Source organism: Gadus morhua, chromosome 23 (genome assembly GCF_902167405.1).
Source record: "Gadus morhua chromosome 23, gadMor3.0, whole genome shotgun sequence".
Classification (NCBI taxonomy): domain Eukaryota; kingdom Metazoa; phylum Chordata; class Actinopteri; order Gadiformes; family Gadidae; genus Gadus; species Gadus morhua.
The window spans coordinates 2,042,352-2,061,496 of record NC_044070.1 but is presented as its reverse complement, the minus strand read 5'-3'; the positions used below and the strand labels follow the sequence as shown (position 1 = coordinate 2,061,496).

Sequence of the window (19,145 nt, the reverse complement as noted above, 5' to 3'; positions counted from 1 at the left end):
TACACAAACTGTCTTTACCATGTCGCAGTCAAAACTGTACCAACACAAATATAGAAAAGAGTGGGAAGCAAGCTTTTAAGGGCTGGTTAAAGCTGTTTATTGGAGACGATACACAAGCATACTGTCACTATTGCAAGGTAGATTTCTGTGCCATAAACTATGTTTTGCAAACTGTCATGTACAGGGCCTTATATCAAGTTTTTTAAGTCTCCCTTGGATGGTGATGAAATTAGGGCTAATAATGTTTTATAATGGCTATGCTATGGAGAAAATGAATGGGATTTACTTCCGGTTATGCAAATTATGCGATGACGTCATCTAGCGACTTCTAGCGACTTTTAGGAGAGCCAATAGATACTTTTCTTACTGAAGAGTTGGCAACACTGCTTTCAGCTTCCCACCCCTCCTTCTCCGTCGAAAAAATAATAACATAAAACGGCTAATGAAACGCTTGAGGTGGCGTTTTGAAAAGAGAAAACTTAATTTTTTTTAGGACCCGTCCACAGCCCGCTTTAACAGCTGCAATACCAGGCTGGGCCGCCTGTTATATATGTATCATATGTAATATGTCTCATATTTGAATGTTTGGTGGGCTTTTATTTTGAAACTCCACATCAGAATGTCCTGAAACTTTTTGGGTGACCCTATGGGGTCGTGACCTATAACCCTGAAGTGAAATGAGCCTGGAATAACAGGGAATTTTCTTTTAAACTGAATCCAAAATCATATGCAATATGTCTCATATTGGAATGTTTGGTAGGCTTTTATTTTGAAACTCCACATCAGAATGTCCTGAAACATCCTGGGTGACTCTATGGGGTCGTGACCTATAACCCTAAAGTGGATTGAGTCTGGGATAACAGGGCATTTTCTTTTAAATTGAATCCAAAATCAAATGTAAAATGTCTAATATTAGAATTTTGGTGGGCGTTTATTTTGAAACTACAGATCAGAATGTCTTGAAACTTCTTGGGTGACCCTATGGGGTCGTGACCTGTAACCCTGAGGTGGATTGAGTCTGGCATAACAGGGCGTTTCCTTTTAAATCTCCAATAAACTATTGGCATAAGCTTACATTTGTCAATTAGTTGGGCTTTTATTTTGAAAGTATATATCACAATGTCCGTACATCTCCTTTGATAGTATTTGCTTTTAATGACTGTTTTTCGGTATGTACCAGACAAATGCTTTTATTTTGAAACTAGTTCAGAGGCGCTGAGGCGCTATTACCGTTATGGCTAGTATATACAGGTACAGCACAAAACTGGGTCGGCTGGCTTGACCGCCGATCTCGATGGGTCGGCTGGCTTGACCGCAGTCCTCCTCTGGCGGTGCAGTATAAAACAGGTCCAACAGTGCCTCTTCTGGTGGTGCAGTATAAAACAGGTCCAACGGCGGATCCTCTTGCGGTGCAGTGTAGAACATAATACAAAATATATGCGGAGCAATGACGACCCATGCTGGAACCTACTGGAACATAACGCTTCTGTTTTCACTGACATGGTCAGATATTACTAGTCTAAAATTATAATGATGTTGCAAACCGCTAGGGACAGGATATGACATTCACACCGATGCGTTTGTATTTCCCTTTTATATACATTTGACTAGAGGAATTAAACACAATGAAAAATGACCATAAATAGAAAACGAATATCATGATTGCAAAACATTTTGAAGAACATGAACATCCATGAAAGATCATAGCAAGCAAAAATAACCGGTAATGCAGTAGTGAAACAGGAAGTTACAGCCACAGTAACGTTTTGCTCACAGCTGATTTAGGCAATGATCAGTAATAGGAAATGGCATCGCTTGATCACAACGTCTGATCTCAGATCTGTTACAGCAGGACGTCTGGGGAGGCACGGCACAGCCACAAACCAGGTACCGCAACGCCTGGTTCTGTTTCCTCAGAACAAACTGATGATGAATGAATAAATGAAGCTTTCAATACGTTTATTTTTTAGAAAGGTCAGTCTACAAGGGATTGATTTAAAACCTTTGGACACTTTCTAACGTTTGCTAGTGCTGGCCGTCTGTTCAATCACTTAAAGATCCTCTCCTCCCGAGAGGTGATTGGTTGCAACAAATCCCAGCAGAAGCAGGTGACACCTTTTCACTTAGATCACACTTTAATGTTCACCTCGATCACACTTTAATGTTTACCTAGATCAAACTTTAATATTCACCTAGATCACACTTTAATGTTCACCTAGATCAAACCATAATGTTCACCTAACACTTTTATGTTCACCTCGATCTCACTTTTATGTTTACCTAGATCACACTTTAATCTTCACCTCGATCAAACTTTAATGGTCACCTAGATCACACTTTCTCTAAAGTCTACTAAAGACGACACAACATCAACGCTGTAGGGAGTCACAAGTAGGCCTACTAACTGTCTTTTCCTTTTGAATCTATATTACACAATATGAATATTACATTATATGTTATTAGTGGAATTCCCCCAAACAGTAAACCACAATTTCATAATTAAAATGTTATAAATGGGCATTGTCAGCAAATGCAACTTTAAATCCCTGCCTTGGTGACTATGAAAGGGACAGGGCCATGGCCAGGGGCCCTCGGACCAGCCCAGGGGGGATATGAGGAGGAGAGGGGCCTGGGGGGCTATGAGAAGGAGAGGGGCCTGGGGGGCTATGAGATTGAGAGGGGCCTGGGGGGCTATGAGAAGGAGAAGGGCCTGGGGGGCTATGAGAAGGAGAGGGGCCTGGGGGGCTATGAGAGGGCCCTGTGGGGCTATGAGAGAGAGAGGGCCTTGGCCAGGCGGCTCCAGAACCAACCCTGGGTGCAGGGCCGGGTGTAGTCGCAGACGGTCAGAAAGCGCAGGATGCTTGGGAAGGGCTCGCTCATGGTCTTGTAGACCACAGGGATCAGCCTCTTGCTGCGGGCCCCTGGGGGCCACAGAGAAACACATGCTACATGGTGAGACAATCACAAATAGACCACGGATCAAATCCCTCCGTGTCAGGCTCTACAGACCTGAGTCTCCACACACAGAGACTTGGTTCGTTGGTTGTGCTTTTCTTTGACCTACACGCCAGATCTGCATCCCCTGACATGTTGGGCTGCATGGAATCCCTTTGACTGAAGGCATGAGTGTATGTTGCTGTACAAATCTCCTTTATTCACGTAAAAATGAATTCAATCATTTAGTATGGATCAATTTATAAAACCATGCAAACTAGAGCAAGGAAACCCGACCTGAGCCCGACGGAAAAATATTTAGAAATTATGCTCGAGTTCGGGTTGGGCTAAGTCACATCTGCGTGATAAGGAGTTGGTTGGCGTTGGCGTTGCTTTTGTGTTAAAGGTGCCATGACATGCTATTTTATGGATGCCTTAATATAGGTATTAGTGGGCCACTAAAACAGTATTCAAAGACGTTCCCGAAATTCAGCCGTGGTGCAGAGTTACAGCCACTCCGAGTCAGTCCCACATTGAGCTTCCCCCAAATGCGCTGTTTTGGTGTCTGTAGCTATAATGCAAATGAGGAGGAGCGAGGCGGGTCAAGGAGGAGGGTGGGGGTGTGGCCCTGAGCAGCTTGCAGCCACGGTACAATGCGCTCTGTTTACAGTGGATGTATCGCAATGGCAAGGCACACACAGCCTTTAGACGTGTTCTGTAAATATTCTAGAACACACGGGAGTCCTGTAGCTCTATATCTAAATAATATCATATTATACATAGATATCTATATCATATAATATATATTATGGCCAAAAGCTGTGTGAGCCGATATTATGAATCTCAAACGACAGCGTTGGATTCTCAGACGTTCCTGGTTCTACCACGTCTACATCAATCTGAAGTAGACTGAACCGCGACATGGAGGAGAAAGGGATTGTTGCCGGGCAGCGCTTAGGCACCTCCGCCTCCTGCAGCGCCGAGGCGGCGGTCCCTCGGCAGCGGCCCCTCGGCAGCGGTCCCTCGGCAGCGGCCCCTCGGCAGCGGGAAGCGGGGCTCAGGCGGGAGACATTCACGGCCAACAATCCCTTTCTCCTCCATGTCGTGGTTCATGTTCTTGAGGGAGTCAAAGCCAAAGTTCCTTTCCCCCAATTCATTCTCAACCATGGCTGAGATAACCCCCACTACGAGTCTCGTTGTAGAAATACCAGAGACGAGAGTCCGACATGTTAAGAGCCATAACACCAAAAGCAGAACGGTTATCCAAATAACAAGGAACTGTACAACACTTGCGTTACAGTCCTGGTGCTCTGTATCTAAATAATACATCGATATCTATATCATATAATACATATTATCACGGCCAAAAGCTGTGTGCACCTCCAGACGATATTATGAATCACAAACGACTTTGTCGGGTTCTCCGACGTCTCTGGTTCTTCCACTTCAACATCAATCTGAAGTAGACTGAACCGCACGCTGCCTGCTGCCCGCTGCCGGGGGGTGGTGCTTTGCGGCGATGGTGCCTCGCGGCAACCGGTGGCATGTCGCAGTTCATGTACTTCAGGGAGTCAAAGCCGAAGTTCCTTTCCCCCAATTCCTTCTCAACCATGGCTGAGAAAACCCCCACTACAGTCTCGTTGTGGAAATACAAGAGTCGTCAAAGAACCGACAGAGAACACTTGCGTTACAGTGTGTGTAATCACACACACACACGTGGCGCTCCTCGCACGGTCGTGTCTCATTGGCGGGCCAAATTCTCTGGGCGGGCAAGGCAGAGAAAGGGGAGGAGCCTAGATCCTTTTATGACGACGTATGGGACCACATTCCAAATCAGCGCGCTTGAGCCTCCGTTTTCTTCAAAGGCGAGCAGAACACCTAGTGCTCGTTTTACACTGAACGCAAGTTTTAGCCACTGGGGGACTATAGGCAGGCTAGGGAACTCCTATTTATGTTAGAAAACCTCATAAAGTGAGATTTTCATGCCATGGCACCTTTAACGTTAATTTTACTTTGTTGGGGACACTCGTGTTAATTAGAATTTCCTAGGCTACCTGTCCTACAGAACCTCAGAACATCTTGTGTCATTTTGTGGAATTTATCGTTATCGTGGTCATGTGGGACTATGTGAATTTAAATTGGTTATGATTCTGCGGAACAAGCGTGCGTACGTTAACAGCGAGCACAAGAATGCTCGCTGTTAATGCGTGCTTGTTGCACTCATCTGTTGACATTTCCAAATGCATTGCAGTCGTTTAATTAAGGCGTGCTTACATACACACAAACGTAAACGTGTCTTTAGTATGAGAAAAAATAGACTTTATCTCTGTCGAGCTCGGGTCAGGATCGGAAATATATATCGATGCCTGTCGGGCTTGGGTCGGGCTCGGTTACTTCTCTGTGGACGCGGGCCAGGCTCAGACAGAAAAAAACTGTGAGTGCATGTGTGTGTGGTGCTCTGAAGGCGTGCCTGTATCAAAAGGTTAAGATTAAATCATCCGCTCACCAGGACACAGGCTGAGGGCGAACTTGGTCTGGAAGTCGCAGGCGTCGCTCCTCAGGTACTCATCAGAGATCACCACCACCATCCTCTTGCACCTGAACCAAACACAAAGGTCAAACATAGAGGTCAGCCACCTGAACTCAACACTGAGGTCAGCAACTGAGGCTTCTGTCTCCACAGCGTCATGTTGGTCAAAGGGTTCCAGTGGACTCAGAGACAGGAGCAGGAGGAAGGGGTCAGGCATGGTGCTCAGGGTGGCCTTCATGTAATCTGTGGACCAGTAGGTCCGGCTGGAAGTCAAACACACTCTAGAATACCCCATTCTCCATTATATAGCAATAGGACCTATACAAAAATAACACATTAATAAGGCATGTATACATTGTTTTGTATTCTTCTTTACTTCAATACTATTTACCCTCATTTCCGTCCAAAGCCACTTCCAGGGACTAGGATGAATACCTACACGTCCGATGATTCTCCTGAACCTGTTGAAGCGCCGCAGCAAAAGCATTGTATCTTTTTGATCTCACAGACATTCTGTACGTACGAGCTGCCATTGAGTCCCAGCCACGAGCACTCAAGGGGGTCGCAGTGCAATGTGTTCACGCTCACCGGGATACGGATATCACCAGCAGATGTGGATGGGGTCAAATATTGTTGTGTGGAATGTTACGTACATTAAGCACATAAGCTGCATTACCCCCACATAGCCACAAGGGAGCAGGATCAAACATACAAGCGGTAATATCTACTCCAGCCACAGAAGGCAGCATCTTTAACACATGCGGAAGCCAGAGCTAATACGTCACATAGGCCACACCTACTCGATACTAACGCAGCGCCAGGAGCCGGACGATGTCAGAAACATATGGCAGTCCCGACTTGCGAGTTAGATACGAAGGCCTGCCGTTTGTCGCTCACACACGTGTTCTATACAATTCCCCTCTTTTTGGGGCATGGGTCATGTTTGGAGCACACCGGATCTGCCGGGTTGATTGGGTCTGATTGCGGGCACCTGCTCGCAATCAGACCTGCCAGGGAGTGTGTATTTATGTGCCTGCTTTGGTTTTGCAATAGGAAGGAAGGCCAGTGTGAGCGGGAGCTTGTGCAAGGACAATCGCTGCAGCAACCAAGCCGCATTCCGTGCTACCGCTTTGGCACGCTGATATGATTTACTGGCACACTGTTATTATTTTCCTCGATTAAAACTGCCTTTCTGCCAAGCACAACCCTGACTCCGTCCGCTCTGAAACAGGAACCGTTATAGTATGAATATATTCTACAGCCTGAACCCTGAGAGTTAAAGGTAAGGATATATTCTACAGCCTGGACCCTGAGAGGTAAAGCTATGGATATATTCTAGAGCCTGAACCCTGACCATGTGTACCAGTGACGGGCCTTGACTGATTCTGACCTCTTTTCGATGAGCTCAGCGGTGATGGTCCACACACAGGACCCAGGCAGAACATCTCGGTCAAACACACACAGCTTCAGGTTGTAGTCTGTTTTCTCCAACTGCTCGATCATCTCATGGACGAACTGGAAGTCACTCTGACAGTAGCAGATGAAGGCATCGAACATCTCTGAAAGAATCAAACAAATACAAAACTCAAATAAAACAAGGGTACAGACACATCGATACCTTAACACTAGTGATCCATTCTAAGAATTGCCCTTATACACAGCTTTCAGAATTGCCCTTCTATACAGATCATTGAGTTCAAGGTACTGTGTGTTTTCCATTGTGTGTCTGTTATTTAGGTCTGTATAAATCAGAATATGTTTGGGGTTCTTTGGGGTCTTAAGTTTAAAGGTCCCATGACATGAAAATCTCACTTTGAGGTTTTCTAACATAAATATGAGTTCCCCTAGCCTGCCTATGGTCCCCCAGTGGCTAAAACCTGCGTTTGGTGTAAAACGAGCACTAGCTGTTCTGCTCGCCTTTGAAAAAACGGAGACTCAAGCGCGCTGATTTGGATTTTCTTTAGGTATGTTGTCACAGAGCATCTAAGCTCCTCCCCTTACTCTGCCTGGCCCGCCCAGAGACATTGGCCCGCCAATGAGGCACGACCGTGCGAGCGCCACATGTGTGTGTGTGAATACACACACTGTAACGCAAGTGTTTCTTGTCGGTTCTTTGACGTCTCTTGTATTTCCACAACGAGACTGTAGTGGGGGATATCTGAGCCAGGGTTGAGAAGGAATTGGGGGAAAGGAACTTTGGCTTTGACTCGCTGAAGTACATGAACTGCGACATGCCGCCGGTTGCCGCGAGGCACCATCGCCGCAAAGCACCACCGCCCGGCAGCGGGCAGCCGGCAGCAGGCAGTGCGCAGTTCAGTCTTCTTCAGATTGATGTGAAATTGGAAGAACCAGAGACGTCGCAGAACCCGACAAAGTCGTTTGTGATTCATAATATCGTCTGGAGGCGCACCCAGCTTTTGGCCGTGATAATATGTATTATATGATATAGATATCTATGTATTATATGATATTATTTAGATATAGAGCTCCAGGACTGTAACGCAAGTGTTGTACACTTCCTTGTTATTTGGATAACCGTTCTGCTTTTGGTGTTATGGCGCATAACACGTCAGACTCTCGTCTCTGGTGTTTCTACAACGAGACTCGTAGTGGAGGTTATCTCAGCCAAGGTTGAGAATGAATTGGGGGGAAGTAACTTTGGCTTTGACTCCCTGGAGAACATGAACCACGACATGGAGGAGAAAGGGATTGTTTGGCGGCGAATGTCTCCCTCTTGAGCCCCGCTTCCCGCTGCCGAGGGACCACCGCCAGAGGCGGAGGTGCCTTAAGCGCTGCCCGGCAACAATCCATTTCTCCTCCTTGTCGCGGTTCAGTTAGTCTGGCTGAACGGAAGTGGACAGCGTCTATTGCCTAGTGTCGGATTTGGCAGCGATTCCTCCCCTTCCGGTTGCTGGCGTTCCCGTATTGTGCTCCCCCTCAAACTCGGAAACTAGGCAGTATGGCGAGTTTTGAAGAGGACTTTGACGGCGCTGTAAAGTTGGCATGTTTGGCTCTTTCTGTCGAAAATTGCAAAGAACTGCAAAAGATTTGCTTACAGCATTTGCTGAGGAAGAAAGATGTTCTATTTTGCATGGACACCGCTGCTGCTTCCCGGGCTTAGCCCCGCCCTAGACGATTGTGATTGGTTTAAAGAAATAAAAACAGGCCCGCCCAGTTTCCCCACGGATAGACGGCTCGAGGTAGCGTGGCTCCAGACTCTACTTGCTGTAGTTTGATCTGGCTTTGCGAGACTACGGTTCAGTCTACTTCACATTGATGTGGACGTGGAAGAACCAGGAACGTTGGAGAACCCAACGCGGTCATTTGAGATTCATAATATCGGCTCACACAGCTTTTGGCCGTGATAATATATATTATATGATATAGATATCTATGTAGGCTACATGATAATATTTAGATATAGAGCTCCAGGACTCCTGTGTGTTCTAGAATATTTACAGAACACGGCTAAAGGCTGTGTGCGCCTCGCCATTGCGATACATCCAGTGTAAACAGCGCGAATGGTACCGTGGCTGCAAGCTGCTCAGGGCCACACCCCCATCCTCCTCGTTGACCTGCCTCGCTCCTCCTCATTTGCATTACAGACCTAGCTACAGACACCAAAACAGCGCATTTGGGGGAAGCTCAATGTGCGACTGGCTCGGAGTGGCTGTAACTCTGCACCACGGCTGAATTTCGGGAATGTCTTTGAATACTGTGTTAGTTGACTGTGTTAGTTGCCCACTAATACCTATATTAAAGAATACATAAAATAGCATGTCATGGGACCTTTAAGAAATTAATCAAGGTTTTCTGATACATGAGTGAGGTATCTCACTATGGGACACACCCCTCGGGCTGTCCCCCAGAAGCAATTTTACACTCCGTCAGGCGTAAATGGCCAACAGATGGGACGTCTTCTTGCAGAGGAGAGACTTCCTCCTACTACATAAGTCTTGTCTCCACGTCATCTCTTCAGTCTATAGGCAAACACCTCTTCCTTGCTCCGGGCAAGGAGGGTGATCCGGTGAGATACCTCACTCATGTATCAGAAAACAAATGATAATGCTGAATCAAATACCTTGGGAACAAATGCAGGATTTAGCCTAAATACTTCCCTCATAAAAACTGCATAAATGCCGGGGTTTACCGAAAGTGCATGGGTTTCACTCATGTGTTAAGCCGAGGCCAACGCAAGCAACAAAGCTCTCTTAAAGAGCCCATGCCATTAAAATCACATTTTTCCTGTTGTTTGTTAAATAACATAGGTCTGAATAAGTTTGTGAGCTGTGGTAAGTTTGAAATCTATGCAGTGTGTCTGCTGAATGCAATAGGCAATGAAAGGAAAAAGGCAGAAGAAATGAGCCAATCTGGATAAGGTGACACTGTGACGTAGCGTTGTCAAACTATTATTCATGGCCCTGCCCACTTGGTTGGTTCGTAACCACCCACAAGAATTCTGAAGGAGTCGTGATTGAGCTAGTGCTAAATGCTAATACGTGTATGGTAGTTGCTTAGTTCGTAGTAACAGGCTAGTTACAGAATTTTGAATGCAATGGCAGAACAACATCGAAGTACATGAACTGCGACATGCTGCCTGCCGCCGGTTGCCGCGGCGCGAGGCACCACCGCCGCGAAGCACCACCGCCCGGCAGCGGGCAGCCGGGCGGTTGTGCCTTGCGCCGGCAGCAGGCAGCAGGCAGCGCGCGGTTCTGTCTACTACAGATTGATGTGGAAGTGGAAGAACCAGAGACGTCGGAGAACCCGACGAAGTCCTTTGTGATTCATTATATCGTCTGGACGTGCACACAGCTTTTGGCCGTGATAATATGTATTATTTGATATAGATATCTATGTATTATATGATATTATTTAGATATAGAGCTCCAGGACTGTAACGCAAGTGTTGTACACTTCCTTGTTATTTGGATAACCGTTCTGCTGTTGGTGTGATGGCGCATAACACGTCGGACTCTCGTCTCTGGTATTTCTACAACGAGACTCTTAGTGGGGGTTATCTCAGCCATGGTTGAGAATGAATTGGGGGAAAGGAACATTGGCTTTGACTCCCTGAAGTAGGCATGAACCACAACATGGAGGAGAAAGGGATTGTTGACCGCTGTCGTCTCCCGCCGGAGCCTCGCTGCCGATGGACCACCGCTTCAGGAGGCGGTGATTAGCGCTGACCGCTGCCGAGGCGGCGGGAAGCAGGGCTCAAGCGGGATACATTCGCGGCCAACAATCCCCTTCTCCTCCATGTCGTGGTTCATGTACTTCAGGGAGTCAAAGCCAAAGTTCCTTTCCCCCAATTCATTCTCAACCATGGCTGAGATAACCCCCACTACGAGTCTCGTTGTAGAAATACCAGAGACGAGAGTCCGACGTGTTGTTTAGATCCTAATAACAACTCCAGCAGCGTTACAGTCCTGGGGCTCTACATCTAAATAATATCATATAATACATAGATATCTATATCAAATAATACATATTATCACGGCCAAAACCTGTGTGCAGACGATATAATGAATCGCAAAGGACTTCGTCGGGTTCTCCGACGTCTCTGGTTCTTCCACTTCCACATCAATCTGAAGAAGACGCGGTCGTTTGATCGTCTGGAGGCTCACACAGCTTTTGGCCGTGATAATATATATTATGATATAGATATCTATGTATAAAATGGGTTTCTAAGAGCCATTGCGATACATCCACCGTAAACAGAGCACATGGTACCGTGGCTACAAGCTGCTCAGGGCCAGGTGATAATATATATTATAGATTATATGATATAGATATGTATAATATGGGTTTATAAGAGCCATTGCGATACATCCACCGTAAACAGAGCGCATGCAGGGCCAGGTGATAATATACATCATGTATTATATTATATTATATAGATATCTATGCATAATATGGGTTTCTACGAGCCATTGCGATACATCCACCGTCAACAGAGCGGCGAGCGCATGGTACTGTGGCTACAAGCTGCTCAGGGCCACACCCCCACCCCCCTCCTTGACCTGCCTTGACACGCCCACCGTAACCAGAGCGCATTGTACTGTGGCTACAAGCTGCTCAGGGCCACACCCCCACCCCCCTCCTTGACCTGCCTTGACACGCCCACCGAAACAGCGCGTTTGGGGGAAGCTCAATGTGCGACTGGTTTGGAGTGGCTGTAACTCTGCACCACGGCTGAATTTCGGGGACGTCTTTGAATACTGTGTTTGTAGCCAACTAATACCTATATTAAAGCATCCATAAATAGCATGGCATGGGATCTTTAAACGAGAGCGTCTTAGCTCTATCTGTTGTAAGGGCTCAAGCGGTGGGCGTGACAGCACATACATCCTCGAATGCACGCCATTTCCCGGCATATGCGTAATGTGTAGAGGAAGCCCTGGCACCCTGGATAGTCGTAATGACATTCCGTGGGAGCCCAGCAGTCGTTCACGGGCTAGGCCCACAGAGCCATGCGCTCTGGATGAGGATGGGAGATTTCCCTGTGCGCTTGCGTCAGGAGAACCCTGCATAAAGGCAGAGGCCAAGGCTGGCTGCACAGCAACTGGACTATTACTGCCAACCAATATTTCCCCGGCCAATGGGGGGCTATAAGGACCAGTGCATGACCCCTCTCTCTTGCACTCTGGCGAGAGTTAGAAATATCAGTTCTTATGGGGAAAAGCGTACAGTAGGACGCGTTCCCACTCGTATGCCAAGGCATCCAGCCCCATCAGGGCACTCCGACCGGTTAGGGAATAGAACAGAGGGTACAGAGTTTTCTCCTCTGCTGCAAAGAGATCGATCACCGCTTGACCGTATCGCTTCCATATCCGGTCCACGACTACGCTGTGGAGTTCCCAATCCTTGTAGCGAGGGTCGCCCCTGGAGATTAATTCTGATCCCCAGTTCCCGGCATGTTTGCTGCTCTCAGAGACAACAGGTTAGCGTTGATCCACATGGCCAGTCTGTGTGCCAACGTTTGCGTTTGACTGGAGCGTAGCCCCTCCAGTCAGTTTATATACGCCATTACCGTGGTGTTTTTGGTCCTGAAAAGAACATGTTGCCCTCTCAGAAAGGGAAGAAAATGTTTCAGCAACAGTGACACAGCCTGAAGTTCATGTGAACAAACAAGTTTATGTGAACAAACTGCATATGACGATATAGGTTCCCATGGGGATGGCGGCGCACATAGATGCAGCGACCTCTCTCTGTCCCAACAATGCGGTGTTTTGTTCGTTAAATACGTTTTTGTCCGAAAGTTTTCCGTGTTCGTCTCGTATGTCTATTTTGGAGTATTACAAATACAGTCGACAGGCTCTGCTAGACATCTGCAAGAGCAAGATCCACAAAGTTGTGGACATTACTGCAGTGGCACTAAGGGAGCTCGGAATACTCCGCCGGACGGAGACTACACCGGACTCGACTGTTACCCCTCCCCCGGAAAGGAAGCCTCGGAAGCGGTGTGCGAGGAAGCAGAAGAGGGGCAAGCGCGGAGGTATCCGGGCTAGGCTAGCGGCTAGCCCAATTCGCCCAGCCATACCATCCATCATCCTAGCAAACATACGCTCCTTGGACAATAAAATGGATCATATCAGACTGCTTTGCTCAACTAATCGGACAGTGAGTAACTGCTGTATGCTTGTTTTCACTGAAACATGGCTCAATGACAACATCCCCGACTCCGCTGTACAACTGGAACAGCTGACATGCTATAGAGCTGACAGAGCCCTCGTACACGGAGGCAAGACCCGAGGGGGCGGGGTCTGTGTTTACATCCGTGATGCGTGGTGCCGTGATGCTGTAGTGGTATGTAAACACTGTTCACCACTGGCGGAGGTTATGATAATTAAGTGCCGTCCTTATTACCTACCGAGGGAATTTACTGCGATTCTGCTGGTTGCGGTATACATCCCCCCAACCTCCAACACCAGTGACAGGTACGCGGCACTTTGTGAATTATATCAAGCCATCAGTGAACAACAGACAGCACACCCAGATGGATTCACCATTCTCGCTGGAGATTTTAACCATGCAAATCCAAAAACTGTCCTTCCAAAACTCTACCAGCATGTCAATTTCCCTACAAGAGGAGGAAACACTTTGGACCAAGTTTTCACTTCACACAAGGGAGCATACAAGGCCTCCCCTCTCCCCCACATCGGACTCTCTGATCACATCACTGTGATGCTAATCCCAGCATACAGACCGAGAGTAAAAATCACTAAGCCGGTCCGGAAACAGGTACGTGTGTGGCCAGAGGGGGCCACCTCTGCTCTTCAGGACTGTTTTGCCACTATCAATTCACGAAAAGCAACAGGCCCAGACAACATTCCAGGCCGGGTGTTGAAGGACTGCGCTGAGGAGTTAAAGAATGTCTTCACTGACGTCTTTAACATTTCTTTGAGGCAAGCTGTAGTTCCGTCACATTTCAAGGCCACTATCATCATACCTGTGCCAAAGAAACCTGCTCCATCCTGCTTCAATGACTACCGACCCGTTGCACTGACCCCCATCTTGATGAAGTGTTTTGAACGGCTAGTTATGTCACACATCAAGTCCTCCCTCCCAGCCACCCTAGACCCCTACCAGTTTGCTTATCGAGCCAAACGGTCCACCGAGGATGCGATCTGCTCTGCTCTCCACCCTGCCCTCACCCACCTGGACACAACAGACTCATACGTCAGAATGCTGTTCTTAGATTTTAGTTCCGCATTCAACACCATCATCCCACAACAACTTATCTGTAAACTGGTCCAGCTGGGGCTCAGCACCTCGCTTTGCAACTGGGTGCTGGACTTCCTCAGCGAGAGGCCACAGACAGTACGGGTCGGCAATAACACCTCGAGCAGCATCACACTCAGCACTGGGGCCCCCCAAGGCTGTGTGCTCTCGCCCCTGCTCTTCACCCTGCTGACTCATGACTGCACACCAACCTACAGCACCAATCACATGGTGAAGTTTGCGGATGATACCACTCTGGTGGGTCTCATCACTAAGAACGATGAGACCAGCTATAGGAAGGAGGTCAACCTTCTGACCATGTGGTGCAGCAACAACAACCTCCTGCTGAATGTCAGCAAAACTAAGGAGATTGTTGTTGACTTCAGGAGACGCCACACTGAGCACCCACCACTGACCATCGATGGTGCGGCAGTGGAGCGAGTGAGTGGCACAAAATTCCTGGGGGTGTACATCAGCGACGACCTCTCCTGGACCACCAACACTGCATCACTGGCGAAGAAAGCCCATCAGCGCCTCTACTTCCTCCGAAAATTGAAGCAAGCACGAGCCCCCCCATCAATCATGTGCACATTCTACCGAGGCACCATTGAGAGCATCCTGTTCAGCTGCATCACCGTGTGGGGCGGGAGCTGCACTGAATACAGCAGGAAAGCCCTGCAGCGCGTGGTTAACACAGCTGCAAAGATCATCGGTGCCCCACTCCCCTCCATGCAACACACATACAGCACTTGCCTCACCCGCAAAGCGACCAGGATTGTGAGCGAGGCCAGCCATCCCGCTCACAGTCTGTTCACCCTCCTGCCCTCTGGAAGAAGGTATCGGAGCCTGCATGCCCGCACCACCAGACTCAAAAACAGCTTCATCCACCAGGCTGTCAAGAAACTAAATTCTCTCCCCTCTCTCCCCTCAGCCACATCAACAGGGCTGTCAGTAAGCTGAAATACCCCCCCCCCCCCCCCCTGCTTTCTGCCTTGCTACACTGTGGACTAACTGTATTTGCAATATTACTATTACTATTACTAGTTTAAATACACACCATACAGACTGAAATTGCTGCTATTATTTATTTATTTATCTATTTAAAAAATGCACTACTACATGACTTTTTGCTGCCAGTATTGACTGCCTCTTTGCACAAATATTTTTACTTATTTTATTCATACAGAACTCCTATATTTTATGTCATTGTCTATCTTGTCTATTTTTAGTGTTGTCTCGTATATTTGTGTTTGTGCCTTTGCACTTGTTATATGTTCACCGCGGGATAGGGGGAAACGTTTTCTCGATTCCCTCACATGTCTTGTACATGTGAAGTGTTGACAATAAAGCTGACTTTGACTTTGACTTTTGATATGTGATTATATGTGAATATATGGCCACATGCCATTTATTGTTCTGCCCTTGTATACGGCTCCCCATCCTGCTCGAGAGGCATACGTCGAAAGGACTTTCCGTGCCAGGATAGTTCCCATGGTAACGCCCGTAGTTAAAAAGGAGGCGCGTCTCCAAGGGCGCAGCACCAAGACGCACGCCATTGAGATCAAAATTTTGTGATGGCCATGGCGCGTCGGGTTAAATTTGAGTGATGCAACTCATCGCTGAACCGGGCTCATGTAGGCGGCCAAGTCGGACTACTACCAGCGCCGACGCCATCAGAACTAATAGGCTGAGGCACGTTTTGAACTTCAATATCATACCCCTGCAAAAGAGTGTTGTCTGCCAACCTCTACGCGTCACTGAATTGAGGCACAAGCCTTTGAACGTTATGTTTTGAGTAGGAATCAAAACACTCTTTTACATGTTTATTGTGAACCCCAGGTATATTAGGTGCGATATCAGCAGCGCCTGAGCCTCCTGGACTGTGTGGCTAGAAGCCAGTTGTCTATGTAAGTTGCCAAACGTATTCCCTTCTCCATGAGAGGCCCGATAGCAGCCTCTGTGCATTTCAAAGACACCCTTAGACTTAACGAAAGGACGAACGGGAGAACCAAATACTCGTTACGCCCTGGAAGGCGAACCTGAGATATTTTCTGTGAGGGGGATAAATTGGGATATGGAAATAATTTGTTAAATCTATGCTTGTGAACCAGTCTCCTGGGCCCACAAAGCATATAAGAGCGGCGTGTGTCAGCATTCTGAAACTGTACTGTCTCATGTATCTGTTCAGACCGCATAAATCTAATATTGGCCGAAGGCTCCCTCCCTTCTTTGGGACTAGAAAGTAACTTGCCTTTTAGTTTTTTAGACAGGTGATTTCCTCCTGTAAAACATGAGCATTTTCTCCAGGGGCCTGCGGCTGCAGTATCCCGTTGAAACGGAGAGGAGTGGACCCAAATTGGAGCCTGTAGCCGGCGGTTACAGTTTTTATAACCGAATCTGATGCACCACATGCCCGTCATTGTTGAACCCGACTAGACAGAGGCCTGTCTAGCCGGGCTCAACAGAGGCATGGTGCACTAGGGATGCACCGAATTTTCGGCCACCGAAAATGGCCCAAAAGCTCATTTTCGGTTTTCGGCAGAAATTCTTTTATCACCGAAACAACACGGCCGAAACAGAAATTTGTGATAACGCAAACAAATAGCGCAGCAAGCAGCACACGCTTGTCTGGATAAGCGTCAATATGTCTGCGGTGTGGACGTTTTTCAATGTTTCGGAGAAAGACCCACGTATAGCGATTTGCAAAAATTGCAATGCCTTGATTTTAATGAAGTTGGTACACAGTCATAGCTGATGTTCAGCCTTGCAGCTGCCCTTTTGCAAGCCTCGTGGAGGTCCAAGCTGACGGCCGGGTTCGGGGACCTGGCACACACGCCACCTACCACCATAGGCGACGCGGTGCGGGGAGGGAAATAATCATCCTCCTTGTCCTCATCAGAGCCGAGGCTAATGGATTCCTCTCCCGACTCGGAGTAACCGCCCTCAGCTTCGTCAGGCTCTGCCAGCAGGCTAGCCTCGATAACGTCGGGTTGAGTCAACCACAGTGCCTCAGAAGTTTTGCATGTTCTCCGCTCTCCGCTTATGAACAGCCGCTGTTTAGTGACAGGCCATCTTAATCAAGTGGATTGCAGCTAGTATGGGTACTAGCAGCTGCTGTATGGTGACGGTCTAGCTTTAGCCTCTCAGAGGTCTGATGTAGCGATGTAGGCTAGCGTTCGGTGACCGAGGGGTTAGCTCGCTCTGAGAACAGTCTGCCAGGCCGTCTACACCTTCCTTCTGAGAGGTGCTTCTAGGAGCGAGAAGAGGTACAAGACTGAAGAGATGACGTGGCGACGGGACTTATGTAGTAGGAGGAAGTCCTTCGTCTGCAAGCAGACGTCCTGTCTTGTCTGTTGGCCAGTCACGACTGGCGTAGTGTAATACTGCTTCTGGGGGACAGCGCGAGGGGCTTGTCCCATAGTGAGATACCGAACGAATGTTGAAAGAAATCACAAACACTTCAGCAATGGCAGGACAGGCGAGATCAAGGTGTGTGTGTGTGTGTGTGTGTGTGTGTGTGTGTGTGTGTGTGTGTGTGTGTGTGTGTGTGTGTGTGTGTGTGTGTGTGTGTGTGTGTGTGTGTGTGTGTGTGTGTGTGTGTATGTGTTCCATTATCAAGGTAACACGAATAACCCGCTTCAAAAACTGGCAAAATAAGGAACAAAAACAACCGATCAGAGAACGGGCATCAAAGAAAAATTAAAACCAGATCATAAGGATCTGAGAGAATAAGGAATAACTTTGAAAATAATCACCAGCGGTAAAGTATAGTTGTGTAGTTGTCTCAAGTCTGTGGGCCAGTATTGAGTGAAAATCTGCACCTGTTCTGTGGCTTATGTTCATTTTAGAATGATCCACATACTCTTCGAAGTAAGGCAGCAAAATGTGAACTAATGGCCCGTTTTCGTGTGAACCAAATAACAAGAGTAGTCTTACATACATTACCATTGTTATGACATAGGGGGGCATTAATGTAATATAAATAAGAGTATACCTCATTACACCACTGTGCACAATCAATCAGATCTTGCATCGTTATGACTGAAAATAGTATTCAAATGAGTCGTTTTATGAGGTGATGTGGATGACTGACCGTCTCCCATAGTGATGTGGCGGTCCTCGGCCCGCGTGACGCAGCTGTCCACTTCCGGGACCTGCACCGGGGGTTCACTCTGCCTCTCCAAGTACTTCTTCACATCCACATCTGTTCAAGGTTCAAGTCATGCATATGAGCGCGCACAATTTTCTTTGTTTAAACACCTTAAGCTCCCCATCAGTAATATGCATATGTACCATATCATATATAGCATTTAACACACACAACCAACCTATTAAAGGCCGGAGCTCTTCTACGATGTCTCTTCTCTCTGAGGCTTCCAATATGTCCAGTAACTTCCCGACCGTTGCGTTCGTGCTGCGGGCTTCCCACACCTCCAGGATCATCAGCGTGGGGTTCTTTGAAGTCTCAAAGTTCTTGATCTCCAGGTACTCGAAGTCCATGCTCTCCGCCACGGTGGTCCAGTCGGCAGCCACGGTGCACCGCGGGTTGAGATACAGGCTCAGCCGCCTCCGGACGCTCACGTTTAGGGCCACCAGAGGGATCTGGCGCAGGTCCACCTCGGGGTCCTCGCACAGCTTGGTGGCGCACATCTTAAAGAGGTGATCTATTACGTTTGTATTGAAGACGATACTTTCAAGAGACGACGTTTAACGCTATGTTGTAGAATAACTTTTAGCAGCCATGGTCGGAACTTCTAGAGAATGAGGAAATGATTCGACACCAGAGAGGGAGGAGCAGAGATCGAGTACTTTCACAATGCCCCCTTCAAATATATACTGTTATGAATACTACTACTATGAATGAATTTAAATCTTACAATCCCATTGTTCTTTTGTTTTGGTTGTGATTATGAAATCTTATTCGGACGGACTAGAACCGAGAAGGCCCTGTGGGGCTTAG

The 19,145-nt window shown here is 47.6% G+C and overlaps 1 protein-coding gene across 1 annotated transcript; it reads right to left on the bottom strand.

The window, feature by feature from the left end:
* Positions 1 to 1,076: 1,076 nt before the first annotated feature.
* myd88 (MYD88 innate immune signal transduction adaptor) lies at positions 1,077 to 18,966 on the bottom strand. The gene is made up of 5 exons (XM_030349610.1): positions 18,514 to 18,966; positions 18,279 to 18,389; positions 6,855 to 7,023; positions 5,441 to 5,532; positions 1,077 to 2,921 (listed from the first exon to the last, which is right to left on the bottom strand). Exons 1-5 carry the CDS (start codon positions 18,833 to 18,835, stop codon positions 2,767 to 2,769), a joined length of 849 nt encoding a protein of 282 aa, XP_030205470.1. The 5' UTR covers positions 18,836 to 18,966; the 3' UTR covers positions 1,077 to 2,766.
* Between the last annotated feature and the right edge of the window lie 179 nt (positions 18,967 to 19,145).

Bases quoted from the DNA above. Each gene is read 5' to 3' on its own strand.
- myd88 (XM_030349610.1), bottom strand. From the start codon at position 18,835: ATGTGCGCCACCAAGCTGTGCGAGGACCCCGAGGTGGACCTGCGCCAG. The intron at 7,024-18,278 runs GTCAGTCATCCA...TGATTCTTTCAG, and splicing joins CCACATCACTATGGGAGACG to AGATGTTCGATGCCTTCATC. The intron at 5,533-6,854 runs GTCAGAATCAGT...TGTTTGGTTCAG, and splicing joins GCTGAGCTCATCGAAAAGAG to GTGCAAGAGGATGGTGGTGG.